Source organism: Meriones unguiculatus, chromosome 4, assembly GCF_030254825.1.
Source record: "Meriones unguiculatus strain TT.TT164.6M chromosome 4, Bangor_MerUng_6.1, whole genome shotgun sequence".
Taxonomy (NCBI): Eukaryota; Metazoa; Chordata; class Mammalia; order Rodentia; family Muridae; genus Meriones; species Meriones unguiculatus.
This window is the reverse complement of record NC_083352.1, coordinates 121,974,145-122,002,001: the sequence shown is the minus strand read 5'-3', so window position 1 is coordinate 122,002,001 and position 27,857 is coordinate 121,974,145. Positions and strand designations below refer to the sequence as shown.

The 27,857-nt window shown below is 48.3% G+C and overlaps 2 protein-coding genes across 3 annotated transcripts in view; one reads left to right on the top strand and one right to left on the bottom strand.

The window, feature by feature from the left end:
• The first annotated feature begins 151 nt into the window (after positions 1–151).
• Positions 152–11,676, top strand: Tldc2 (TBC/LysM-associated domain containing 2). 2 transcript variants are annotated; one of them, XM_021664148.2, is made up of 7 exons: positions 153–342; positions 2,011–2,094; positions 2,973–3,113; positions 3,653–3,805; positions 6,393–6,488; positions 10,009–10,082; positions 11,075–11,676. In XM_021664148.2, exons 2-7 carry the CDS (start codon positions 2,062–2,064, stop codon positions 11,208–11,210), a joined length of 633 nt encoding a protein of 210 aa, XP_021519823.1. In that variant the 5' UTR covers positions 153–342; positions 2,011–2,061; the 3' UTR covers positions 11,211–11,676. The 2 variants fall into 2 exon arrangements, with proteins under 2 accessions (XP_021519813.1, XP_021519823.1); XM_021664138.2 differs by having other exon boundaries at positions 152–342; positions 10,009–11,214.
• A 526-nt stretch (positions 11,677–12,202) lies between these two features.
• Samhd1 (SAM and HD domain containing deoxynucleoside triphosphate triphosphohydrolase 1) overlaps positions 12,203–27,857 on the bottom strand; it is a 35,821-nt gene continuing 20,166 nt past the window's right edge. Inside the window, 11 exon segments of the mRNA XM_021664126.2 lie at positions 12,203–14,244; positions 16,041–16,158; positions 16,425–16,463; positions 16,466–16,562; positions 18,664–18,768; positions 20,132–20,251; positions 21,079–21,215; positions 22,666–22,781; positions 24,418–24,509; positions 25,976–26,084; positions 27,588–27,688. Coding sequence (XP_021519801.2) covers positions 14,229–14,244; positions 16,041–16,158; positions 16,425–16,463; positions 16,466–16,562; positions 18,664–18,768; positions 20,132–20,251; positions 21,079–21,215; positions 22,666–22,781; positions 24,418–24,509; positions 25,976–26,084; positions 27,588–27,688 — 1,050 coding nt within the window. The 3' untranslated portion in view covers positions 12,203–14,228.

Here is a 27,857-nt window from a genome sequence, read left to right as displayed (position 1 = left end):
GGAGACAGGGCTAGGGACCTGGGGGCAGCAAGGTCTTGTTGGTGTGTTTGCGGGATTTGAGTTTCTGATGTAGGATAATCATTGGCGCCTTCCCAGTTGGAACTGGGCTGGCATGGGGCCAGGGCTGTTGCCTCGGGGGCAGGCATAAGAGGCAGGGAGAAGGGCTGGAGCCAGAGCTGGGCTCACACACCAGTCACTCACAGAGGACAGGTGTTGAGAGTGAAGTCACTGTGTCCAGCCAGGTAGACAGGCCATTTCCGGGTGTGGCCTCGTCTTTGGGGGATCAGAGAGGCCCAGAGGATCAGTGGATGAGCAGCAAGGGGGCCACTAAGGATTGTTGGGGTGAGTAAACCATCAGCCGCCTTGTCCCCCAGCTCCCACCCTTCCCTTCCCCCATTGCTCCTCGAAGTGGAGTAAGGCTACCCAATGGAGACCAAGTGGCCTCTTGTCAGGAAATGGACACTGGATTTTTCCAGGAGGCAGGTGTAATAAACACTGGCGTTTATCCAGTTCCATCAAATATCCGGTGCTGTGGGTCACCACACAGAACTGAGCACAGGGGAGAGGGGATGGAGGCTAAGTTTAGCATCCTGATCCTCAGCCGTTATCTTCATTTCTTATGAGACAGATGCTTACAGAGGGGGAGGGTGTGGAGTCAGTGCCCAGGGTTGCGTAACCAAGTAAAGGATAAATCTCTCTCTCTCTCCCTCCCTCATTCTCTCTCTTCCTCCTTCCCTCCCTCTTCTCTTTTACCTAGGGCCTTGCCCACACTGGGAATAAGTTACCCTGGAGGGCAGGGATCTGTGCTGGGTTAGAGGAGGTGTGTAGGAGCATGTGATTTGCCACTACCACTGAACTACAGCCTGTGTTCTTTTTCTTCCTTCCCTTCCTTTTCCTTCCTTCATTCCTTTCCTTCTTTCTTTCCTTCCCCCTCTACTCCCGTCTTTTTTTCTTTCTTCCTCCCTTTCTTCTCCTTTTCCTCTTTTTCTTCTTCCTCCTCTTTCTTTTCTTTCTCCCTCACTTTCCTTTCTTTCTCTTTATACTAGAGCTTGGATCCAGGGCCCCACACTTGCTAGGGAAACACCTCCTAATGAGCTACACACCCTTAGACACACATGTCTTCAAAAGGTCAGTTCTTTTGGTCTGGGCATGCCCCTTCAGATCTTTGCTACAGCACACTCATTGGGTTTGAGAGGAACATGAATTGCCGGCTGTCAGTCCTGGAAAGCCTTCTGAGATTTCTGGCCTGGGTGTTAAATGCTATAGAGAGGGGCAGTGAAATGGCTCAGTGAGCAAAAGTGCTTACCACGCAAGCCTCATGACCTGAATTCAATTCTTTGAACCCACGTAAAGGTGGAGAAAGAAGGATGGTTTCCAATAGTTTCCCTCTGGCCTCCATACATGTGTCTTGGTTGGTTCATGACCACAAATACATACACTATATATATATATATATATTTTGAGGCAGGGTCTCATTGTGTAGCCCTGGCTGACCTGAAGACCAGCTGATCTTGAACTCACAGAGACACAGAGATCCACTTGCCTCTGCCTCCCGAGTTTTGGCATTAAATGTGTGTGTCACTATGCCTGGCTTCGTAGCTTGGTGGTTTAGTGCCTGATTTTATTTTATTTTTTTTAAATGTTACATCCTGAGAAATTGAGGCCTGGGGTACAAATGGGCTTATTCTCAGTCATTCATGAAATCAGCAGTCCTGGATCCCTAGTCTGGACCTTAGGTATCCTGCAAAAGAATCAGTGTTCCCAGGCCAGGCTTCTAGAAAGGGCACAGAAGAGGCCAGAATTCATAGCTGGACTCTATTGTGCGTGGCTAGCATGTGGTAGATGCTAACTGCCCACGAGGCCTTGAATGCCGAGTGGCTGGCTCACAGACCCGCCCAGCGGCCACTTGGCCTGGGGATGACAGGCGAGAGGGAGCAAAGGGCGGCCGGGCAGGCGTGGACCCAGCGGGGTGTGCCCAGCCACCTCCTCATTGCTGGCTCTGTCTCGCAGCATTTCCCTCCCCGGGGACAAGGACTCTACCCTGTCCTGAGCTGTGACAGAATGAAAAGCAGACCATGGCGTTACACTCAGCTGGTAAGGGCTCAGCACGGGATGTGGGTTCACTTGGGAAAGTGATGAGGTCTCTAGCAGGGAGGGGCCTGGGCTGGAGTGGAGGTGTGTGTGTGTGTGTGTGTGTGTGTGTGTGTGTGTGTTTTATTCTTCTCAAATCCTCCACACCGTGGTAGAGATGGGAGCGCACTTAAATGAACGAGAATGACTACATCAGCATCTGTGCCCACGGATACCCGCATATAGGCACAGAACTCCAGCTCACCCTCAGAGCACACTGCCAGCCAACACTCCAGCCTCCCCGCACGTAGGCCTCTATTAGCAACGTACAACTCACGTGGGCGAGCACATATTTTGCAGAGAGTGAGGTGTGACAGCACCCATTTCCACACCGACTGAAGGTGAGCCCCGGGGCTTTCCTGTCCGATGCAGAAATCAGCGGCACTGTCTTAGGATACGGGGAGGATTCAAAGAGACCATTCACAGCAGGTTCATCACGCCTGTCGGCCATGCTTGCGATCGGTACTGGTTTAGCCACTAGTTCATGTCCAAACGCACACAGCTGCGGCAGAACTAGACCCGCGCCTGCCCTTCCAGCCTCCTTTTCCAGGTGTGGAGCGTGGAGCCTGGTGCTTACCCTGGGGCAGGAACAAACTGCCAACAGACCGTGATGCTCATCTGAGGGGCGCCGCGCAGGCCTTTGTTACCCTCCTTCCTTCGCCAGCCAGGAGGAAGCAGTTTGTGGGCAGGAAGAGTCTTGTGGCGGGTGTGTCCCATCTCCTCTGGGCTTGCAGGGGCCCCGGAGAAGGGGACAAGGCAACACTAGCTTTGGAGCTCGGGATATGGGGACAGCTGGTGCCCCTGTGTCCTTCAATCTACCCAGCTCCTTTGTATCTTTACAGCCCACCCAGATGGAGGACACCCTGTCTGGGGAGGAGGGCGAGGAGGAGGAAGAGGAGGAGCCAGCCCCAGCCCCCCAGGACCCTGTGGAGCCTCAGCTGACAGAAGCCAGCCAGGTCCTGGGCGCCTCGGAGATTAAGCAGGTTCAGGCACATTCTGTGTAGCAGGACTTCAACCCTGAACCTATTCCCTTTACCAGCCACACCCAGGGGTGCTGAAGTCACAGCTGCAATGTCCCCAGCTCTGTGTCACCTTGAATCAATCATGCTCTCTTCCTGGACTTCCCTGTCCTCTCCAGTCATGCTAGTGCCACCCTTCCCGCTGGGTAGAGTTGGGGACTGTAGCAAGGGTGTCATGGATCCTGGGGACTAAAGCCAGAGCTGGGGTGGGCCAGACCCATGAGGAAGTACCAGGAGAGACTCAGTCTCTCATCTGTCCTCGAAAGACCAAATGACCAGGGTGAGGACTCAGATATCTGCCCTGTTTGGGTAGAACCCAAGCTCTGCCATCTACTCTCGATCTCCCGAATGTCAGTTTTTCTCATCTATATGTAAAATGGGTACAAAAACTAGCTCCAAAGGCTGTATCTGATGGGCACAGAGCCTCTGGGCAGGGGAGAGACTGAGCGCTGGGGGAGAAGAGATGGAGGCTGTCCTTTCACTCAGCTCTAGCTCTCCTCCAGCTCAGCCTCCACTTGCCCCCGAGGGTCACCGGCCACCCCTGGATCCTGGCCTTCTGCACTTCAAGGGACGGCTTCAGTCTGCGGAGACTGTACCGACAGATGGAAGGCCACGGTGGGCCCGTGCTGCTGGTGTTGAGAGACCAGGATGGGCAGGTGAGCCGGGCCCGGGAACACAAGCTTCCAGACAGACCAGGGGCTGCTGCCCAGGGTGGGATGAGGTGCAAGAAAGCAGAGGGGACAGGCTGCACCACCTGTCAGGGGCACTGAGGGTGGTGCTGAGGCCTGTCCCACCTGAAGCCAGGCCCTCATCCTCACCACACAGCCGCTTCTGGAGCTGCTTCTGTGTGCCTGGTTAGGGATGTAGAGAAGAGCAGGATCAAGCCAGAAATGGTCCTACACCCTTAGGGTTAATAGTCTAATTTCTTGTGTATGGGGAGGGGGCTGGGCAACTAACTACTGACATCATGCAAAAGTGCATCCTTATGCTTGCAAGCCCAATGCATGGGTGGGTTGCTCTGATTCGTTTTGAGACAAGGTCTCACTCACTAAAACGCAAGCTGGCTCAGAACTCTTGTATGTAGCCTACGCTGACCTTGAACTCCAAATCCCCCTGCCTGCCTCAGGTTCTCCAGGGCTGAATACAAGCAGACATGGCCATCTCTGGCTCTTACAGAAGGACTTCAAGCAGGTGCTTTGCACTTAAATGATGGATGCACATTTTGAAAATATCCCCTGCCAGTATGTGTGTGTGTGTAGGGGGGGTGGATTGGAGAAAACCGAGATGGGCAGGCCAAGGCAGTTCCTACACCCCACAGAGGAGCTTTGACATCTGTGCCTGAAGTCCATGTGGTCGTCCAACAATAGAATTTCTGTCCGGTTCTCCATGCAGAAGGTGGGTAGGATGGTGAGCTGGTTTTAAATACTTCTCTACAGAAGGAACATAGCAGTTTTGGAAGAGATTTCAGGGTACCCCACATAGACAGGAGTGCCTGTCTAGGAAGATTTCTTGTTTGAGAGACAAGAAACTCAGCCTGTTTGGACAGAGCCCCTTCTGTGACAGAGCACTATGTCCTAGGAGAAGTTTCTCCTAGCATTAAGCCTAAATCCTGCACCCCACCGCCCTGCCACACATCACCTCGATGGTCCACAACCCGACCCCACTAGCCATCCTGCAGAAGATGAGTTCGTCATCAGACAAATGGCAGGCAGGCAAGAAGCAAGGTGCAGAGCCACAGTTACCAGGCCTGTTGTTTTCTCTCTAAAGCAGGTGTGAGGCACACTCTTGGTTAAGTCAGTGACAATTGAACACCCGATGATACAAATAGATAATACCAGAACTGTTGCTAGTTCTCATGGCTGTGATCACAGCACCACCGTTATAAAAGAGCAAGTCCTGGATGATGGTGGTGCACACCTTTAATTCCAACTCTTGGGAGGCAGAGGCGGGCAGATCTCTGAATTTGAGGCCTGCAGAGTCTACACAGAGAAACTGTGTCTTGAAAACCCAAACCAAACCAACCGACTAAACAACAACAAGAGCAAGCCCCATTCATAGGAGTTAAGGGTCAGAGTATCGTAGTCAAGCAGGTCTGAGAAACACAAGAGAGAAAGCCAGCATGGGAACTAGGGCAAACTCCTTGCTGGATCTAAGGCAGAAGGAGTCCATGCTTGATTTGAACTTTCAATAATAATAATTATTATTATTGTGGTACTAGGGATTGAACCTAGGGCCCTGTACATGCTAGGCAAGCACCCTACCAACTGAGCTGCCCCCAGCCCCAAGCTTTTCTGTATATTTGAAGTTGGTGTAGAAAGTCGAGAAGGAACAGCCTGTGTGTGGGGTGTCAGCATGCAGGAAAGTGTGTGCACTGGCATTGAATGGGTGCCAGGAGGAAGCGACCCACAATGTTACAGAAGTCACGTTGGGAAAATAGAAGGGGGGTTTGATGATGGCTTATTTTGTTTTCTTTCTGCTTGTATATAATTCCCAGCTCTTCTAGAAGCATTGCTTGCATAAAATAAGTACATTTGGGGCCGAGGCGGTGGCTCTGTCAAATAGTGTTTGCCATGCAAGTATGAGGACCTGAGCTCAATTCCCAGCAGCCATGTAAAAAGCCAGACATATCTGTGACCCAGCACAGGAAAGATCCTGGGGTTTGCTGGTCAGCCAGGCTCATTCATCAGCTCCAGATTTAGTGAGAGCCTGTCTTGAAAGTAAGGTGGAAGGCAATGCAGGAAGATACTCCATGTTGGCCGCTGGCTTCCATCTGTATGCACATCTGTGAGAATGCACCTGTGCGCACATATGAGCACACTCACATTCATATCACACACACACAAGGTATGTTTAAGAAAAGGTAAGATGAACACGGCACATGCCTATAAAAGCTCTATCAGAAGTTAAGTTCTGGGTCAGGCTGGGCTGCACATCAGCATCCTGAAGAGAGACAGAAAGACAGACACCAGGCAGACTGACCACACAAAGAGTGGTGGCCGGGGGGAGAGGGAGGGAGAGGAAGAGGGAGAGGGAAAGGAAGGAGAAGAAGGAGTCATGACAACTCAGGGAAAGCAGCCAACAAGGGCTCTTCCTGTGGAGTGTGGGAAAGGGCTAGCTGCCCTGTCCCCAGCTTTGCACCCAGCTCCCCGGAGTCCCGGAGTCCCAGCATGAATCTGGAAGCCCAGTAAACAAGGGGGATGCTGGATGCCCAGATCCTTTCTTGCTCTCTTCTCTGCTTTCCAGATGTTTGGTGCCTTCTCCTCCTCAGCTATCCGACTCAGCAAAGGCTTCTACGGTACTGGCGAGACATTCCTCTTCTCCTTCTCCCCACAGCTAAAGGTGAGGCTCAACCTTCCGTCATGGAGGAAGGCTAGGACAGGTCACAGCTCTGGGGATCCTAGTGCCTCCAGCTTCAGTCCCCTGTGCTGGGCCACCTCTTCGTCACAGGGCAAGGACTGGCACAGTAGTGCCCTTAGCTGCCCGTCAAGATCTCCAGAAACTGTGAGCTGACTAAGCAAGGGAGACCCACCGCCTGGCTCAGGCTGGAAGGGACAGGATGGGCTCACGTACAGGAGCACCCGCGCTGCGGGAGGAGGTGGCACACGACAGCTTCTTGTGAGGGGTGCACATGAAGGCTGGAGGAGCCAGGAGGAATCGCGCAGGCCCCGCATGTGAGCCCCAGAGAGCCCCAGTGGCAGGGAGAGGCCTCTGCCTCTGCCCTTTGCTCAGCAGGGTGCAGCTCCTCCTTGGCCAGGCTTGTGCCCAAGCAGCCAACATTCCCAGACCCAGCTCTTGGCAGGCCCCATTCACAGAGAAACAATGGGAAAGGGGTAGGAGGGAGTCAAAACAGAAAATGGACCACAGAGCCTAGACTGGGCAGGAGGCCAGCGAAGCCAGAGGGAACGAAGGGTGGACAAAGGTGGGGTCCAAGAGAAGGGGTCTCCTTGAGGTCAAACGCTTGGAGCACTGACAGAGCTGACCAATGGGTAGGACAACAGGAAGGAGTGGGTAGATGGAGAGGGCCATTCAAAATGAACTGGGGGCGGGGGAGGCTCCCTGCGCGCCTTGCTAAGGTCAAGTGCCACATGTGACCATGAAGACAGAAACTGCTAGTGAGGAGGAAAGGGGCAGAGGAGATGGGTGGGTGGACCTGGAGTTCACTAGGGAGCTGGGGAGGAACGGAGAGAAGGACTCAGTGCTCAGGTCCCCCAAATGATAAGTGAAGAGATTGGTGCCAGGCACAAGTGACTGAGACCTCAGAGGGCACGGGCTGCTGAAGAGCTGAGACTTTTGAAGGAGGGGGACAGAGAGCCGCAAACATCTTCCATCCAAAGATTCTCTGTGGTTGGGTTGTCGGCTGACCGGAGCTGCTGCGTGCTGCAGGCACCTTTCCATCACACACACAACAGTAACTCAGCAGTCTGCGTTTACCATCTCGAGAGCCGGCACACTCAGTCACTGCAAAGGTCCCACAGGTGTATGCGGCTGTCACCGGCTGGTCTTGCAGATGAGTGGACCCAGGCAGAGTGGTTGGAGACATGGCCAGCTCAGTCCGTGGGCGAGGGAGATGGACGAACCAACCCCAGAGTCTCCACTCAGGCAGGGCACTTCAGAGGATGTCGGGGGGAGGGGTGCACGGTGGGACCCTCGAAAGTGGACGGGGTCAGTGTGTGAGGTGGTACCTGAATTTGCCCAGTGTGCCCTTGAAAATGGTTTGGCTGCTTTTGTTTGCTATTTGGGGTCTCCAGTGAGCAGACACCTGCAAATACACTCTGTCACACAATCGTCTAGTCTCACACCAGGATGGTCACATTTGATGGCCTTGCCAACACAACAAAGTGTACCCACTACACCGCCTGCCTCAATCAGCTGCAGGCCGCCTTCCCTTCCTGGGAGAGGTGATGGGCTCACCAAGACTGTAGGCTGGTCATGACACCTTCCTTCCTGCAGCCCGTACTAGAAACCCAAAGCTTGAGAACTTTCTTATACCAACAACTCCTGTTGCTATCATCAGAGCCGGAGATTCAGTTATCTTTGAAGACCGTCCTTGCTTCCTTTGCGGCTCTTTTCATGCCAACCTGATGCTGATGGTTCTTCCCCAACCTCTTTCTATATTTGGTCATTTATTTTCCCCTCACTCTGCCCCAGCAATGCTGGCCTAAGCTGGAAGGCAAAGGTGCAGGCCTGCCCCTGAATCAGGGCCTTTGCGTGTGCTATCCTCCTCAGCACACCCTTCCACTGAATCATCAGGGCTACCCTACTGTCCCCATCACAGTGTCCACATCACACTATCTAAAATGACTATTCCCTGAAAACCTTTATTGCTTCTCTGTGTTGGTCACTTCTCTCACTAGTATTCCTAACATCCCGTTTCTCCTATTTCTTTATCTGTCTTCTCTTGAAATGTCTATGAGGTAGATGTTTTGTTCACTGTGTCTACTGTTCTACCCAATGCCTAACTGTGCTTGGTGTGTAAGCGCTAAAAAAAGACTATTACATGAAACCCATCATTTTCCAGGAGTCACTGTCACCCTGTCACCCCAGCCTGTTGTTAGAGTCCCAGACTTTGAAACACTTGCTCCTTGCCTGTATCTGGGCCGGGGCTCTTCATGAATTCCCAGTGCTTGCACACATAACTGCTGCTCCAAGCAACACGACAAACTTTGTCTTCGTTTCTGCTGTAGCAATGCTTATCTCGCTCTTTCAAATTAGGAGAACATGTCCTTGAAGAAAGCCGAGAAAGCAAAGAAATGCTAGACAGTCCTGTGTTCTTGTGGCCACTTGTTCACTTTATCTTATCCCTTCTCAGCCTGGGCTCTATCTTTCTATTCCTCGGGTTTTTTTTTTTTTGTTTTTGTTTTTTTTTGTTTTTTGTTTTTGTTTTTGTTTTTGGTTGCTTCTAGCATTTATGGTAACTAATTACAGCAAGCAACATACTACAGTTTTGTGGCCCTTTCAAAGACTTTTTATTGCCTAATTTGGCTCCTGATTATTCATCCTTTTAGTTGATGAGTCTAGCAGGGCATCTGGGCAGTTCTGGAATTTATGTTGTAGTGGCAGTGGATAGAGGCAAGGCACACGCTGAAAGCATGGAGCCGTCTCAGAGGGGTAGGTGCCTAGGAAAAAAATCAAACAAGTATCTCTGCAATGATACTCAGGCTGCGCAGTAAGAAGTGACCCTGCAGGACGGGGCTGGGGAGAGCTGTGGGCTGAAAGTAGACAGGCCCAAGGCGCACGCACCTTCACAAGCTGGCGAGCAGAAAGGCCAGTGTGACTCAGGGGCAGTGAGGGAAGGACAGGGCACTGAGAAAAGCAGGCATGGGGCAGGCGCACTCTGGCTGGAGGGCTGCTTCTGTCTCCTCCATGGTGGAGGGCACCGAAAGGCGTTAGGTAGAAGATGTGGTGAGATTTAGCGTTGGGCGGGCCATTCAGCTCACTGTGGAGAGTGCTGTGGGCAGTATATGATGCGCGTCAACGTCAGTAGGAGGCAGTGACACAGGTGGTGGGACAGAAATTCGCAGAAGGTCATGGCAAGTCTTAGTTGGCTGGGAGGCAGGTCCATCCCTCCAGGCTAGGCCAGTCTCCCTCCTCCTTCCATCTTTGAAAGCAGAAAGACACAGAGGCTTTGTTTGATCACTGGAATAAAGGAGCTGCCAGGATATAGGGGATCCAAGGCAGAGGGCATAAGGGTTGAAGTCCAGGATGCTAAAATCTTAAGGTTTGGGAGGCTAGCCTTTCCTGGTACTCATTCATCGGGCCCAAGAGCCTCTGGTCCTTGCACAACACTGCCACCACATGGCTTGGAGTGAGACTGCAAGGCCAGCACTCACAAGTGACCCAGCCTTTCCTTTTCACTCAGGTCTTCAAGTGGACAGGAAGCAACTCTTTCTTTGTGAAAGGAGACCTGGACTCCTTGATGCTGGGCAGTGGAAGGTGCGTGTCTCTGTCTCCCACGCCTTGGGGTGGCCAATGTTCTCTTCCAGGGGAGCTGCAGGTGGAATGGGCGGGCTGTGTCCCCACATTTGACCAGCTGTCCTCTAAGTCAAGTGAGGAGAGTGGACCACGTGCTTAGCAGCATCGTAGTCTGAACTGGCTGGGAACGGCCACATGAATGAGGTTACGGTCACAGGATGGGAAAGCCCCAGATTTCCGAACAAGGGACAAGGCTCATCGGAAGAGGTGCATCTGGTTAAGAACACAGCCTGTGAGTGTACCGATAGGAGTGGGAGGGAATTAGGGAAGGAAAATGAAGGCTTCTCCCCCTGGTGTGATCTTCACACGGAAGCACATTAAGCTGTACCCTGAAGGCAAAAGAAAGCACTCCTGGATTAGCATAGCGCCACAGAGAGGCAGTGGGGCACAGGACACAGCTTCGCCGATTACCCAGTCACTTCCTACTTCCAGCCTAGGTTCTCTGTCAAACCTGAAGATTAGAATGTTCTGAAACTGGGTTGAGGTGATGGCCGCACCACTGAACATAGTTGTTAAAAATCAACGGATTGTTTAAAAAATGCCCTGAATTATAGAGGACAACACGAGATCACACACCCTGAGAAGCTGGTATAAGAGCAGCTATACTAGGGCTGTATTGGGAGTGTGGCTAAAGCTGGTGATGGTGGTCTGTCCCAGAGGCCTAAGACCTGCCACAACTGTGCCAACATCTTTCTTTCTTTTCTCTTCTATGTGTGTGTACATGCATGTGGAGGACTGACGTTGACATCAGGTGTCTTCCACCGTCCATCTCCACTTTATTTTTGGAGATAAGGCTAGGCCTCCACAGTTGTCCTCTTTCCCTGTGTGAGGGCTCCAGAAGCACGTGACCTGCCTAACTTTTTATGTGGGTGCAGGGGGCAGGTCCTCGTGCTTGGGTGGCACACATCGTACCGGCCGAGCCATCTCCACAGCCCGTTTCCTCTTCTCCTCAGCGGCCAGTTTGGGCTGTGGTTGGATGGAGACTTGTACCATGGTGGAAGCTATCCCTGTGCTACCTTTAACAACGAAGTGCTGGCCCGGCAGGAGCAGTTCTGCATCGAGGAGCTGGAGGCCTGGGTTCTGAGCTGACGTCTCCCAGCACCATGCTCAGGTCACTTTTGGGTGCCGCCCAGGCCTTCCTCACACAGGGCAGCCATGCTGCCTGACTCAGGATGGGGAAGAACCTTCATGTGGCCTTCCTTATTATGGCCTGAAAACCCAAGAACCGTGCCACCACTGTCCTCCAGCAGACTTGATTGTGAAGGTGTGTAAGGCACTCTTATTGAAGAAGCATAAAATTTGTCTTCACAGGATTTGACAAGTCCTAGAAGATCTAAAACAAGAGAAAACAAAAACCAAAAAGACTGTTTCCCCCCCATAACACTTCATATTCTTTCAGTCAAGTTGGGTGCCCAAAAGCATGCCCGCGTGGGCACATACTGCCCCCAAACACCTCTTTTGTATGTTTTAGAGATTTTTACTTGGAGAATGCTGTCAATCCTCAGAAACCTGGGCTCAGTTCTCAAAACTAATAAAGAGCAGAAGCATCATCTTACCCCTTGTCCTGTTGCCTCTTCTAGAACCCAAAGGGTGGGGCTGAGTACCCTCAGCGGTCAGGTGCTCACACATCTGTTACTCAATTTTCCGGGAGACACATAAAAGCTGCAAGTGAACAACGTGTCCTTGGGCAAAGAAGCCGAACCTTTGTCGACGGAACCCCAGGGGCTTGAGAGAGGAAAGAGCTCATTTTCAGGTATAAGAGCCTTGTGAACTAAGACCCCATTACCCTTCCCAAGAAGGGCCTGCCCCCTGCTGGAAGGGAGCAGACTCTACCGTGCTTGTGAGGAAAGCCAGGGACCTGGGACCCTGTCAACCCAGCATCCTGCAGACCCCACACCATGTTGTGACAACAAGAAGCATGTATGTGGGCCCCACAGGAAACACACTCCTCTGCACAGGAATCCAAACAGGAGACAGTGTGAAGGCACGTACCTCCAGTTGCAAGACAGAAATACATTCAGGGAAGCTTTAACCCAACCTATGGTTCTACTTACAGCAAGCCGACAGCCGAGAGACAAAGCTGTTAAAAATCTCCATTTTTATGTGGTCTTGTAAATGACATAGGTACACACAATGAAAACAGCTTCAAAGGCACAGACACAGCTGCTTGTGCATAAAAGGGGTCAAAACTGTTTCCCAGATGGCATAGTACAAGATTAGGACTACAAAATTCCAGAATAAACTCTAATGGTTAAAAAACAGACTGGCAAAACAACAACAACATCAGCAGAAAAATATACAGTTCTTCATCTTGACTCTGTGTACACGAAGAGGGGGCTCTGGCCGGCTCCCTGAGTTACAGAGGCACCACGGACAGCGGGGTAAGCTGGTACCTCTCTTGTGCATTTCTGAGCCCATAGGGACACTCACACCAATATTCTTCACCCACGAGTGGACAAAAGTGAACCTGGCCACCCAGGAGAGGGGGCACAGCTGGTGAACTCGAGCTGCCCACTGCCTGGGCTGCCATCTCACTCATCATCACTGAGATGCCAACCTGCAGCTCCTGCCTCTGTCCCTACCGCCTGTGGCCACCAGCATTTCTGGTGACCACCCTTGGCTCCACAACAGGACTCAGTTCTTGGTGAAGCTGTGCAGAGTGGGGGCGAGGGGAGCAGCAGGGGGAGCCACAGTGGGTCCAGAGGCCACACAGGGAACCGAGGGCCCAATGGGCAGCCGCTGGACTCACAAAGGCAGTCCAGAATGTTCTGAAACCTGTACACACACTGAGGCAGGCGAGGTGAGGTCCTGGGCGAGAGCAGCCAGAGGGTGGGGTCTGTGCTCTCAGAGCAGCTGACCAGTTCAACTCAGATGAGGTGGAAGTCTGTCCCCTGGCTGGCAAGGGTGTGTCCCTTGGAGCTGGAGTGATTTCAGGTGCGAAGAAGCTGATCTTGTCTGGAGTCACAACAGTCTCAGGAGAGCCTGGTGTGAGGTGCCTGGTGTGAGGGCAGGGGGAGCTGTACTAGGAAGACTGGGGTGCAGCTGAGGTCAGTGGTAAAGTACTCGCCTGCCACACTCTCAGCGGCTCCTCATGCTCCCCAGCCTGGCACCTAAAGGGCTGGGAGTGGTAGCTTTCTTTCCTGGGGGGAACAGGGTGACGGGCACCTCTTCAAGGTGGGGAGGGGTAGGATTTGGTTTATTTTTTTTAACCACACGGTGCATGGCAGTTTCAACCTTGAATTCTAACCTGTGCCCTTGTCTCAATTTCTAAATTAAAATCAGTTATTTGTCCCAAGAGTTCAGAATAGATGGGAGAGTTATCCTGAAAAAAATAGGTTGCTAAAGGAGAAAGGCTTCGATTAATGTTAAAAATACATAAGCTAATGCTTTTCATGGTACGTGTCTAGTGCTGTCAAGAGACACCATGACCAAGGCAACTCTTATAAAAGGAAGCAGTTAACTGGGGGCTGGCTTACAGCCTCAGAGGCGTAACTCACCATCATCATCGCACAGAGCATGGTGCTGGAGCAGTATTTGGGGGCTATATCCTCATCCATGGGCAGAGGGAGGGAGGGAAGGAAGGAGGATGAGATGGAGGGGAAAGAGGGAGAGGAACGGAGGAAGGGAGAGAGCTAGGGACAGAGAGAGAGAGGGATGGATGGATGGAGAAAAGGAGAGACTAGATTGACTTTTGAAACCTTAAAGTCCACCTCCAGTGACATACTTCCTCCAACAAGGCCACACCTCCTGATCTTTCTAGTCCTTTCAACCAAGTCCTAGTCCTTCCATTCCCTGATGACTAAACACTGAATTATATACACTTAGGAGGCCATTCTTATTCAAATCACCATAGTATATATTGAAAAATTTTCATTTTGAATAAAAACAACTTACCCTTCAGCATGAACATACATTCAGAATGCTAAATAAAAATCACTAGTGGGCTCTATGATTATATTTCCTAACTTGATTATGAAGGGGGAAGATGTTTTTGAAAAGAACCAGTTGCAGGCATTCACTTAAAATTTAGACATATTCTGGCTTTGGATGCTTCTTGGCGACAAGATGAATTATTTTTATTCCATTTCAGAGGTGTTATAAGTGGAGCTATAATGTCACCATCCTATTAAAGAGAGAAAGAAAGTCAGGGCACAGAGAAAAGGCAGTTTCTATCATTGTATTTGGGGTGTGTCTCAGGCACACACACCCTTGTCCTACATATAGATTGCTTCTAAATACACTTACTCTTGAGAAAGTCAAAACTGTACATGCTCTGTGACTGGATTAAACCAGAAAACACCACAGTCCTAGGCAGATAAAGGTGTTCATGGGAAAATGGCTGGGACGCCACACACTGCTGCCCAGGACTGCCCAAGTTCACACACTTTCGTGGGACTCTTAGGGAATTAGAAGCTACCCTGGAATCTTGTTTCTCTTTTTTTGCCAAGTCTCCTCTAAAACAAATGACCCAGGTCTGCAAATGGGGGGAGAAGGAAGAGGGGGGTGGAGAGGATGGGGACAAATGACAACTGGAACAGTGAGACCATGAATACTTGCTGAATTTGAATCGTTCTCTTCAAATAAGCCTCTTCCTTTTGGCCCCCATCAACATAGGCTCCAGACAAATGCACCCTTTCACCACAGGGGAGGCTTTCTCGAATGAACACAATGGCCCGACTAGAGGAAACACGAGCAGCAAGGCTCTCTAACCCTGCCTGCCTCCCTGGACAAGGCTGGCCTGCCTTTGCCCATTTGCTCTCAGGTACTTGCACACTTTGTGTTCCATTAAACAGCAGCAGCTCCCTTCTCAGCCCTCATGCCCAGTCCTTATCCTAACCCTCGGGAGACAGACTGGAGGTGAAGAGGAGGGTGAGGCCTGGGTATCTCCCTCCTCTTTCTTCTGTTACGGGTTTCAGGGTTGGCTCCAGCTTCTGGAAGGGGCCACAGCCCCTGGCCCCCACCCCCTGCTCCCGCAGCTGCCTCACCGTCTTTATCTGTTCATTTAGCTCTACCGAAACTCTGGAAACAGCCGATGTTAGATAGCTTCTTCTGAACACACTGATCTGCCTGGACAGAGCTTTCGTGAGCTGCTGTCCACCTCAAAGGCGGCAGCATGTGTAAAACCCGTTTCCATCACACTTCCTTCTGACTTCAACTCTAGCACACACTGAAAAGGCAAACCTAGAGACTCCACTTGCTCCAGTTCAGTGGCTCTGGGCTGCCCCTTGCACACTGGAGTGCAGAAAACATTTCATACTCGGAGCTGCTCCTGAAAGACCTCAGGTTCTTTGCTACCTTTTCGGCTATCCCCATATCACTCCTGCCTCAGCCCACAAGCCCTAATTTCAGCCCTGTAAACAGCCCCTGGCTCTTCTCCCCCTTCAGGGCTTGGCTTGTAAGCTTTCCAAGGCAGGCTTGTCTCATCTAACTGAGGCTGGCTAGAGCTCCTTCTGCACACCACAGCACTTACCGTACTACACAACTGCTATTTACTGGTGTTTGTAGACCATACCTAGAGACCCAGTGTCCTGAGGAACTATGTCCATCTCAGGTACTGCTTCGTCGTGGCCTAACTTAACATACCTAGGTTTAAGGCACTTACACATACTCCTGCGTTTTATTTTCCTTTCCCTTAAGGGCGTGTGTATGTGGCATACATGTGTATGAGTGTGGTGCATGTGTGTGTGGTGTATATGTGTATTGTGTGTGATATATGTGATATACATGTAGTATGTCTATGTACGTGGTGTATGTATGTGTAAAGTGTGTCTGCAGGTGATCTTGACTGTGGAGGCACAAGCCAGAGGGTAACATTAGGTACCTTCCTCAATCACTTTTTCTTTTGAATTCCCCCCATTGTTTCTTATTTTATGCCTATGGGTGTTTTGTCTGTGTACCACTTGCATGTCTGGTACCCACAGAGGCCAGAAGAGGGCATCGGATCCTCTGGAACTGGAGTTACAGCTGGTTGTGAGCCGCCGTGTGGGTGCTGGTTGCTGGGTTTTGAACCTGGGTCCTCTGGAAGTGCCCCATATTGCTACAATTTAAATGAGAACTTTTCAGTGGATAAAAGGGATAAGGATTACTTTTGGATTTTCCCTGAAAATTGAAAACCACAGCAGGCATCTGTGTTGATGCAGAGGTGAACTCCCCAGACTTGGAAGGCGGAAGCAGAAGGAGAAGAAATTCAAGGCCATTCTCAGGTAAGCAGCAAATCTGAGACCAACCTGAGCTCCACAGGCCCCTGTCTCACCACAACTCCCAGACTTCCTGTCAATGTGTGGGGATATAAATAAGACCCACCTGCGGCTTGGTGAAGTCCCTGTCCGCACACCACTGAGTGAAATACTGCCAGGCATCATGAATGCTCTTGTTGTCTTTCTTCTTACAGTACACTCGAATGAGCTGCTCTGCAAATTTCTGTGGCAGCAGTTGTGACACCTTTATTAAACAAAAAAAAAAAAGAAAAGAAAAGATTTTTGCTGTAGCTTTGAGTTCACACTTCCAAGAACCAGCTGCCTTCCAGGGTCTGGGGTACCATTTTTAATGTTGATTTGAAAGCACTGCACTGCTTTTGTATTTTATCCCGATTATAATCCAAAGGAGAAGATAATTATCTACTACAAAATGCACAATTTTATGTTAATTACCAAACGGCTGCAGGATTTACAGGACATAATTGTATACAGACCACAGACTCTCATATAACATACATGGATGAACACATTTAACTTGCATGCTTTCAACCATGGTCCACTGGATTTTGCAACTGAAACTTCAAACCGAAAACTGCACTTTCAATGATGCTCAGCAAACAGGAGACACTGGAAACTGGCTGTTACTATGCCTCTTGTGAGATAAAGTCTCATAGTTATAGACTAGGCTTACCTTGAACTCGGGATCCCATGTCCTAGGTGTATCTAACAGAATAAACCTTATTTAAAAATTAAAAAAATTTTCATTATTAATTTGGTGGATCAGGTGTTGAACCCAAGGCCTCACTGCATGCTAGGCAAACATCTCAAGCTGGGCTACATCTCTGCCTTTCTTCCCCCTCCCCTTCCTATTCTGAGATAAGGTCTCATCGGGTTGCTCTGGGTCCCCTCAGCCCCCTTCATTGTACCGGCAGGCCTTGAACCTATGATCCTGTAGCTTTAGGCTCCTGGTATTAAAGGCCTGTACCACTACATCCAGATATCCATGTATCTACTTACGTCTATTTCTTATTTATTTTTGGTTTTTTGAGACAGGGTTTCCCTGTGTAGCCTTCGCTGTCCTGGAACTCACTCTGTAGACCAGGCTGGCCTGGATCTCACAGAGATCTGCCTGGTTCTGCCTCCCAAGTGCTGGGATTACAGGCATGCACCACCACTGCCCAGGTAGATTTTCTGTTTTGAGAAAGTCTCACTATTGGTGGCCTAGAACTCACTATATAGAACAGGTTGTCTGATTCTGTCCCAAGGTGCTAGGATTAAAGGTGTGTACTAACATACCCAACTAGATAAAGATACTGTGTTTATTTTTATTTTATTTTTTTAAATATTTATTTATTTATTTATATACAGTGTTCTTCCTCCATGTATGCCTGTAGAACAGAAGAGGGTGCCAGATCTCATTATAGATGATTGTGAGCCACCATGTGGTTCCTGGAAATTGAACTCAGGACCTTTGGAAGAGCAACCAGTGCTCTTAGCTTCTGAGGCATCTCGCCAGCCCCTTATTTTATTTTATTTAATTTTGAGACAGAGTCTCATGTACCCCGGGCTAGTCTTTAACTCATGATCCTTCTGCATCTCCTTTGCTTCTCAAATGTGGGGATTACAAGTATGCATTAGTACTCCTGGCTTATGCTTTACTTTATATATATTTATATATATATAAATAAGTTTTTATTTTATATGTGCGTGTTTTACCTGAATGTATGTAGGCACATCAACCACATACATGCTAGGAATCAAACCGGTGTCCTCTCCAAGAGCTGAAAGTGCTCATAATGACTGAGCCACTTCTATAGTCCTGACTTCTTTTCTTAACTTAAAATATATTTTTCTCTTATACATACAATACATGCTAACCACAGTTTCCCCTCTCTCCACTCCTCCCAGCTCCCCAGCACCTCCCTTCTCCCCCGGATCCACACCCCCTCCATCTCAGAAAAGAGCAGGCCTCCAAGAGACAACAACAAACCACAATAAAACAAAATACAGTAAGACAAGGCAAAAGCCCCTGCACTGGAGCTGGACAAGACAACCCAACAGGAGGAAAAGAGTTTCAGAAGCAGGCAAAAGAGTCAGAGACACACCCGCTCCCACAGTTAGGAGTCCCACAAAAACAAACCCAGCTAACAGCCACAACCTGGCACAGGCCCCATGCTTGCCACTCCGTCTCCGTGAGCCCGTCTGCTCCCTGCTTGCTTGATTCAATGGGCTGTGTGTGCCCTCTTAAACAGTACACACTGACATTTTACAACCTGACTGGCATGACTTTAAGAACTTGCCAAACATCTGCCTCTAGAGAGGACTTCTCTTACGTAGCCAGTTACCTGATCTTTGGAGATCGTGAATGCTTTCTTGCTGTCACTCTTAGAATAGAAGTAAACATTATCTATTGGATTCTTGTCTTCCATCCCGTAATCCATGCTGATAACCTTAATTACAACAATAAACAAGTAAGCAATCACATAACCACCGCAAGAACTGAACTCAAGAGTTGTAAGGACACCACAAGAAATGAACGGAGCCCTCCGGGCGCTAGGGATGTGCAAGGTGTCCTGTGTGAAATAAGAATAACCCTGGTTTGTGACCACCTTTGGGGATTTGGTTTAGAAACTTGGGTGGAAGAGGAAGTATCTTTTGAGTATTCAACGAAACAGGGTATAAAGGCAATATTTGCTATGTGCCAGACACAGATAGACGGCAGACCATCAACTTTTGTGTATATGCGGGCATGTACAAGAGGAGGCCAGAGGTCAACTTTGAATGTCATTCTTCAGGTGCCATGCACTTAATTCTTCTTTTTTTTTTTTTTTCCTGAGATAGGGTCCTTCATTGGCTTGGAGCTCACCAAGTCACTTAGGCTGGAGGCCCAATAAGCCCCAGGCATACACTTGGCTTTGCCTCCCTAGCTCTGGCCTGTTTCACCATGCTGTGTGTGTGTGTGTGTGTGTGTGTGTGTGTGTGTCTGTTTTAAAGTGGGTTCTGCAGATAGAACTCAAGTCCTCATTTTAACATGGCTAGTGGAAATATGTGGCATGCTTGCCTGGGGCAGTGACTTTAGAATTGAACAGGCAGGCTGGAGTTAAGAGCACTGGCTGCTCTTCCAAAGGTCCTGAGTTCAATTCTCAGCAACTACATGGAGGCTCACAACCATCTATAGTGAGATCTGGTGCCCTCTTCTGGTGTGCAAGCTCATATGCAGGCAGAATACTATGTAAATAATAAATAAATCTTAAAAAAGAGAGAGAGAAAAGAAAAAGAAAAAAAGAAGTGAGCAGGAATTAATCAGGTAGGAAGAAAAGGATTTCCAGAATTTTGCTTTTAGATAGTGTATGTGTGTGTGTTCGTGCGCGAGCGTGCGCGCGCATGTGTGTGCATGTGCTGAGGACTGAACTTGGGACCTAGAGAATGCTAGGCAAGTGCTCTACCACTGAGGCAAATTCCCAGACCCAGATTCTAGAACATTTTAAATTTCAGGTTTCAGATTTTTGCATATGGGGTACTTAACATCTACCGGGAAAAAAATATAAGAATTCAGGCTTTTCCACAAGTTTGCCCTGAAGGAGCCTTTCTTTCTTTTTCTTTTTTCTTTTTTTCCAAGGCAGGATTTCTCTGCATAGCTCTGTCCTGGAACTCACTATGTAGACCAGGCTGGCCGTGAACTCTGTCTCCTGAGTGCTGGGATTAAAGGTTTGTGCCAGCTTCTGTGTTCCCCACCCCTCACCACCCCACCAGGAAGACTTGTGTTCTGAACACAATTTTTCGTTTAGTCTATTCTTGGGGCTCACTACTTACATCCACTATAAAATCTTCCGCCTTCAGGTTGGCACCCAGTAGCACGGCATCAGGTTTGGTGTCAGGTGTGACGACAGGTTTGGCATTAGCAATCTCTTGGGGAAGCTGTTCATATTCTTCCTAGAAGAGTTGAAAATCCCCAGTTAGGACTCAGTTTGTCATTAAGTCCTTGTACCATGGTCAGGTTCCTTCTTCACCAAACCAAACCAAACCAAACCAAACCAAAAACCCAGAGATACCCTGATAAAATAGCTCCAACACATGCTGGCCTCAAAACAAAGAGTACTTTTCATTAAAAAACAAACAAACAAAATCAACCATCACCTTTTGGAAAGAAGGTGGCATTTATCTAGTCTAGCTACCTCCTGCTGCTTTTTCCAGCCCCTGCACCTTATCCCAGCCAGCCCTTCCGTGTTTCTGGCCCAAATATAAAACAAACAACACACAAAATCCATGGAACTGGCCGTTATGGTGCCAGTGTGGTTCCTGGGCAATGATAGACTATTAGTGGTTAAGTTTCTGGAGAGTCAAAAATTAAAGGTAAAATTTTGACTGCATACTGTCAAGTGCCGAGGGTCAGCAATAGATAAAATGGGTTCTCAGAGCCTTAGTGAAGCTCACACAGGTCTGATTTCCAAGGATTCCTCCTTAGATTCATTTTCCAGTGCTTGGACCTATCTAAAATTCAAGGCCCTTTTTGAATGCGAGAGCAATTCTTTATGGTTGCTCATATTCGACTGTGGGTCCTACCTGACTGCTGTCGTGAGCAGTCTATTCCCTATTGCTCACCCTTGGTTTCTCATCTGGGTTAGCAGGCCTGAGAACATTGCAAAGAACAATGAGAGTAAACAGAAAGCATGGCTGCTGTCAGACACTAATGGCTTCTTCCTGAGCAGAGACTGGGACAGCCCTCCGCCAACAGAAGGACAGCGTATGACTCAACTTACCTTTGCAATCTTCTGGCTTTTTGGCTGGGTCTCACCCAAATACTTGTATAGATTACGGTGTTCAATGTTCCTTAAAATACTTTGTGCCTCAGACAAGTTCGGGTCAGTAGAGTATAAAATCTCCAAGAAAATGTTATCTGTCAATGTGATGAAATTTCATTCACATTAAAATGATGGTAGAATTTAAAGAGTAAAAAAAAGATGGCAGTAAGAGAGGGAAAAAAGACGAGTTCAGAAATAGGGGAGTCCTCCCCTGTGTGAGATGAACTAAGTGCTTTAGAACCGATGGCTTAAGCTCGGGCAGGCAGTACTCAGAGACTTAACTCTTGGGCTTTTATTCTTGTAAATGAGACAACGAATGGTCTTGCTGCTTAGTCCTAGATGACCTTAAACATTCGTTGTTTTTTTTTTTTTTTTTTTTGCTTTTTTGTTTTGGCCTTAAACATTTACAAACAGCATTATGCCAATGATCTACTTAAAATAGCCCGACGTTTGTCAGAAGGAGGTAGGTGGAAAGAATTGCTATGTGTTGATAATAGTTGAAGCTAAGTGATGGGTACATGGAAGTTTGTAAACTGACTTAATTAAAAGAATATTCTATGATGATAATAGAAGGAAAAAGCTTTTGTCCTTTTTTTCAATTTTCTTTAAAATTTTTCTAATTAAAATAGCCTTCAACTAAATTCCTTATCATTTTTCCATACAAGTACTCTATGTGTACACAATTTTCTTGCTTTGTGTTTCTCTTCTGAGAGAAGGTCTCACTCTTAGGGTGGCCTGAGCTCACTATATAGCTCAGGTTGGTCTCAAACTTGTAGTCCCTCTGCTTCATCCTCCTATAGGTGTGAGTCACTGCATCTGGCTGTGTGCAGAAGATTTTTTTATGAAACATTTGAACACTGCAGTATGTATCTCCCAAGAACAAAAACGATTTTTAAAAAATACTCCATGAAAAGACATCTTTAATACACTTTTAAAAAACAACTGAAGTAATTAGCTAAGTGTATGTGTGTGTAAAATCATTTCCCTTTGAGGGCACTTTGTCCTTTGAAGGAGGCAGGGTGGCAGGGAGGCCACTCAGTCAGTGCTTCAGCCAAGGGTAGGCTTTGATGGAGGCCTTGCTTAGGTCGCCATAGTTGGACAGGAGCTCCTCCCTCGCTGTGATGTCTCGGGAGGCGATGAGGATAAGGTGAGACACGCCATCCATGTCGTGCAGTTTGGTCTGGTAATTCCCACACTCACCGTGGTTGATCGGTCTGCCTACTTTAAGAATTACTGTTTTGGGGAGCTGGAGAGATGGCTCAGTGGTTAAGAGCACTGGCTGCTCTTCCAGAGGTCCTGAGTTCAACTCCCAGCACCCATGTGGTGGGTCACAACCATCTATAATGTGATCTGGTGCCCTCTTCTGGAGTGCAGGTTGCAAACAGAGTGCTCATACATATAAATTAATAATTAAATCTAAACAAACAAACCAAACACTGTTTTGTAGTTTTACATACATATGCTCTTCCTCCCCACTGTCTTCTCTGCCCCTGGAAGGGCAGCTTATATCATATCCGACGCAGACCACTTGTGACTTGTTCTTACCTGTCAGCTTGGTGAAGGCTTCCATGTCGTCAATGGCCGTGGAAATACGAAACTTCTTCCCGGCAGTCCCTATAATCTCCACGTAGGGGTCTGCTTTGAGGAGAGCTTCCGTGATCCTAAGATCATTTTGTAAAAGCACACAAGGAAAATGTCAAGATTTGCCTTATAGCTTGCTCAAGGGGATCCTTCTCGTTTAGGAAAATGAGCGAGGTGCAATGTGTGACAGGCAGCTGTTTATGAGCTGTGAGCTGCATACCTACTGTGTCTAGGGTACAGTGGCAGCGCTTTAGAGGCCTTTATCTCATTTAGTTTTTCTAATAATAAGCATACTCAATTCCAACGTTATAGATGCAGAAATGACATAATTTTCCTTTAAACAAGTTTGGAAGAAGTATATCAGGCTTTGAACCAAAGGCTCTGACTCAGAATTGAAAAAAATTACTTTAGCTCTTTTCTTTTCTTGAGACAAGGTCTCATGTAGCTCAGGCTAGCTTCGAAGTTGCTACATACCCGAGAATGACCTTGAACTCTGTCTCTACCTCCAAGTGGGGCACTGCAGACAGTGCTACCATATCCAGCTTTATACCTTTTTTTTTTTTCTTTTTGTGACAGGGTTTTTGTACATAGCCCTGGCTATCCTGGAACTCACTTTGCAGACCACGCTAATTTTGAACTCACATGGATGCACCTGCCTCTGCCTCCCTACTATCTGGCTACACCTAACGTTTGACTGAGGTTCAAACTCTTCTGAAGGGACTGGAGAGATGGCTCAGAGGTTAAGAGCACCAGCTGCTCTTCCAGAGATCCCGAGTTTAATTCTCAGCAACCACACGGTGGCTCACAACCATCTACAATGAGATCTGCTGCCCTCTTCTGGGGTACAGGTGTACATGCAAACACAACATTGTAGACATAATAAATCATCTTAAAAACAAAACAAAACAAAACAAAAAAACCCTGGAACCAAGTGTGGTGGTTCACGCCTGTAATCCCAGCACCTGGGAGGTGGAAGCCAGGGAATTCTGAATTTGAGGCCAACCTGGGCTATATAGCGAGTTCCAGGCCCACCAGGGATATAAGTACAAGATCCTATCTCAAAAACAAAGGGAAAAAACAAACAAACAAACAAAAAACCAAAAATGTCTCATGGCATCTCTAAGACATGTACAGACTCTGTCCATCTTTTGGCTATAGCTCTGACTGGATCAGGAAAAAAGATGAAGCTCCTATTTACTACTAATTCTGAAAAGCATTTGACAGGATAAAGGCAGGAATTAGTATAAATAGTTAATTTTTTTTTTTTTCGGTTTTGTCGAGACAGGGTTTCTTTATGTTGCCTTGGCTGTCCTGGACTCACTTTGTAGACCAGGCTGGCCTTGAATTCACAGAGATCCGCCCGCCTCTGCCTCCCTGAGTGCTGGGATTCCAGGTGTGTGCAGCCACACTTGACTAACATTAGTTTTGTTTTTAATTCAGAATGTCAGCTACCCATGTCTCACTACCTCTCCGAATAACAGCTGTCCTGAGCAGGGACCCTGAGCCATTCCTTTTCACGTGTCGCCTAGGCCAGCTCCTCTCTCTCCATCTACTCTATCACCTGCGTCCACTTTGCTCCTCTTACTCCTCCGGCGTTTACGATACGCTGGACTTCTTTTAAGGAAACCTCTGTGGATGACACAGGCTGCCCCGGGAACGCGAATGGGGCAGAGTGTCGGGGAAAACTTTCAGAGTGAGGCACGCTGGCGCTCTTACATCATATCGATGAGGTTGCTGATCTTGTGCTGGTAGGCTCTGCGGTGCAGGCGGTTGCGTGTGTGGAACATGTCGTAGAGATTTCCAACCTCCTACGCGGAAACAAACAGTAATGCGGCATCAGATTATGTTCCCCTTTGTTTGAGGCGGGGTCTCACCATGGAGCCCCTGGCTGCCCTGGAACTCACTATGAGACCAGTCTAGCCTTGAACTCACAGACATCCACCTGCCTCAGCCTCCCGAGTGCTGGGATTAAAGGGCCAGCATACATAAAGAGCATAATTCTACACTATTTTTAAGGCTGCACGAGTATCCTCTAGTAAGGACCTAGCAGCATTGACATTTCAGTTTTGTTACTTATTTGACCCCTTCCCTACACCCTACCTCACTGTGCTCCCTTGTTAAATGAGCACAGTAGAAAGCAGGCTGTTGTAGCGCCAGCCTGCAGCTGCCCCTCCCTCCCTTTAGCACCTTCCTTACTTGCGCTTCTGGCTTTCACCATGCATGGAACAGCATGTGATCCATCCCAACGTAGAGCAGAGGCTACTACCATGCTCTTAAACTTCCTCTACAACCGTGGAGTAAAGCTCTTTCCTTTATAAATTACACAGGCTCTGGTATTTTGTTACAGCAATACAACACAGATTGAAACAAATGAAATAGTAATAGTACTAGCTCCTAGAGTAATAAGGATTGAGTTGACCTACCAACTCAATCTACCCAGCAGAAGACTCAATAGATGTTGGATTTAGTTTTATTATTATTATTTACCAATGTAATAGAGTGAAAAAAAAAAAAAGCCTTATAACACTTAACAAATACTAAGCATTAAGAAGGGTTAAGTCAGCTGGGCCCAATGGCATGTGTCTATAATCCCAACTCAGAACGCTGTGAGTTCAGGGCCAGCCTGGTCCAGGACAGCCAAGGCTACACAAAGAAACCCTGTCTTGGAAAGCAAAATAAAAAGAAGAAGCGGGGGAAGAAGGAGAAGGAGGCGAAGGAGAAGGAGGGTTGAGTCTGTGCTATTATTGCAGAGGACCAGAGTGTGGCTCCTAGCATCCACATTGGGCAAGTCAAGCTGCCAGTAACTCCAGCTCCAGGACGTGTGATGCTTTCTTCAGGCCTCTAGGAGAACCTGTACTCGCACATACCCCCTCCCCCCACGGACACATAATTCATAATAACATCTTTTTAAAGAGTTTGTGGAGCTGGAGAGACATCGCTAGTTAAGAGTGTTTGCGGCAGAACCATGAGGACCTGGGTTCAGGTCCGGCATCTGTGGTGTGGTCTCCCGTGCACCTGCAACCCCAGCACTGAGGGAGACTCAGGAGGGCGCCTGATAAATGTGAGCACTAGGCGTAGAGAGACCGGGATGTAAAGGGATAGCTGCGCGCACAGACCATACACGCGTGCGCACAAGCGAGAAAGGGAATGGAAGAGAGAAGGAAGGAAGTGAAAGAAAAGAAAGACGGCTTCTGGATTTTTCCAGGTTGCTGAATGGTTATTTCCAGATGTCAACCCACGAGCTGCATCCTTATTTTCTGGGGACGGAGCTTACCTTTTCTCTTGTACAAATGTGCTTCTTGTCCCCCACTTCACAGACGCGTGCAAACTTAACAAAGCGCTTGTAATCAAAGTTATTTTGGATTCCGAGATGGTGACCGTCCCTAGAGTTCCAAGGCAGAGATACGAAGCATTTCAACAAGGAAACTGTGCCTTAAATAGGAACAATATATTTCTTTTCTATTCTTTTTTTTTTTTTTAGAACTCTTTTGTATTTTTATTTATTTTATTTTATTGTTTATTTTGTTTTGTTTTTCGGAGACGGGGTTTCTCTGCGTAGTCCTGGCTGTCCTGAAACTTACATTGTAGACCAGGCTGGCCTTGAACTCAGAGATCCGTCTGCCTCTGCCTCCCAAGTGCTGGTATTAAAGGCTTGCGCCACCACACTCTCTTTTCTATTCTTAACCAGGCTTTGGAGCTACCATCTTGCAGAAGGCTGGTTGGGGGCTGAAGAATATACTGAAGGGCACAAAAAGGTGTAACTAAGCTAAGGGAGAGAGTGGGAAATTTTTCTAGGGCAGCTGCTGAGGAATGAAAGCCTGGAGAGCTATCACCCAGGGACAGCGTGCAGACACTGGATTATGAATTGCACAAGGCAGTTATGAAACAGCTGGGGAATTTTTAAATCCTAACCATATATTAGTATACCTTAGTCAGGAGTGATGGGACACACTTTTAATCCCAGCACTCTGGAGGCGAGGCAGGAGGACCTCTGAGTTGGAAGCTGGTCTGGTTTACACAGTGAACCAGAACAGCTAGGACTACAAAGTGAGACCCTATCTCAAAAAAATGCCTTAAAACAATTGCAGAGTGCTTTTAGGTTTAACAGAGACACTTCGTTTAGCGACCCACCCAGAAACAGTTTGTGATGAGATGCCATGTTGTCTGAGAGCTGCTTTAAAGTAACGCGAGATCACTCAGGCGGCACAAGCAGGCAGGTCTCTGTGACCATGAAGCCAGACTTGTCTACACAGTGAGACCTTGTCTCTAAGCAATAATAAAATAATGAGATGTAGAGAATAAACAGAATTCTGCCATGTGAGGCAGAGGATACTGGTGGGAAGCAGAGGCAAGTGGACTTCTTTGCGTCTGAGAACAACTTGGTGTATGTAGTTTGTTCCCAGCCAGCCAAGCAAGCCTGTCTCAACAAACAACAGACGGACAAACAGAAGACTGACCACATACTGACATTCACAGCAACTTGAGGCACAAGCACCCAGAAGGGCCTCATGCTGTTATCACTTATTACTAGAATCAACACATTTAAGACTGTGAGGAAGAAAGCAAACAGGAAAAAAAAAAAAAAAAAAAAAAAAAAAGGGGGGACTTTTCCCACTTCAAAATGAGACGGTCTCCTACCTTGACCCAGCTCGAGAGCTAACCTGAAGCCCACAAGAGTGAGCGATTGTGATGCAGGGAAAGAGGGCAGGAAGGAGCCCAACACACTCAGGGTGGAAGAGAAGGCTGTTTCACTTCCACAGTGGCCAGGAAGTGAGGGCTACGGCCATGCCAGGACTGCGGTGCCCAACTTCTGATTAAGCCCAGTGGTGCTAATGCCACATTCATACAAAGACTCTTGGTAACGTTTCGGAACATTCAGTGCGTACCTGGCAAAGTAATCCCACTTGTCCACATCAATGCCACTTCTCTTGTTAGCCACTATCTCATAGAGGAAGCTCTTCTTGGCAGGGCGTCCCTTATATGGCCACTGGGAAACAAGAGAAGCTCACGGAGGTTTTAGGAAGACGCAGACCTGTTTCTGAGCAGCTGTATCCATCTGCTACTTTTACACAGTGAAGTTAGGAAAGGATAACCTTCCCTTCTCCTTCTCACTTCTAATGAAGCAGGAAGGAGGAAGAAACACTGACCTAATAATG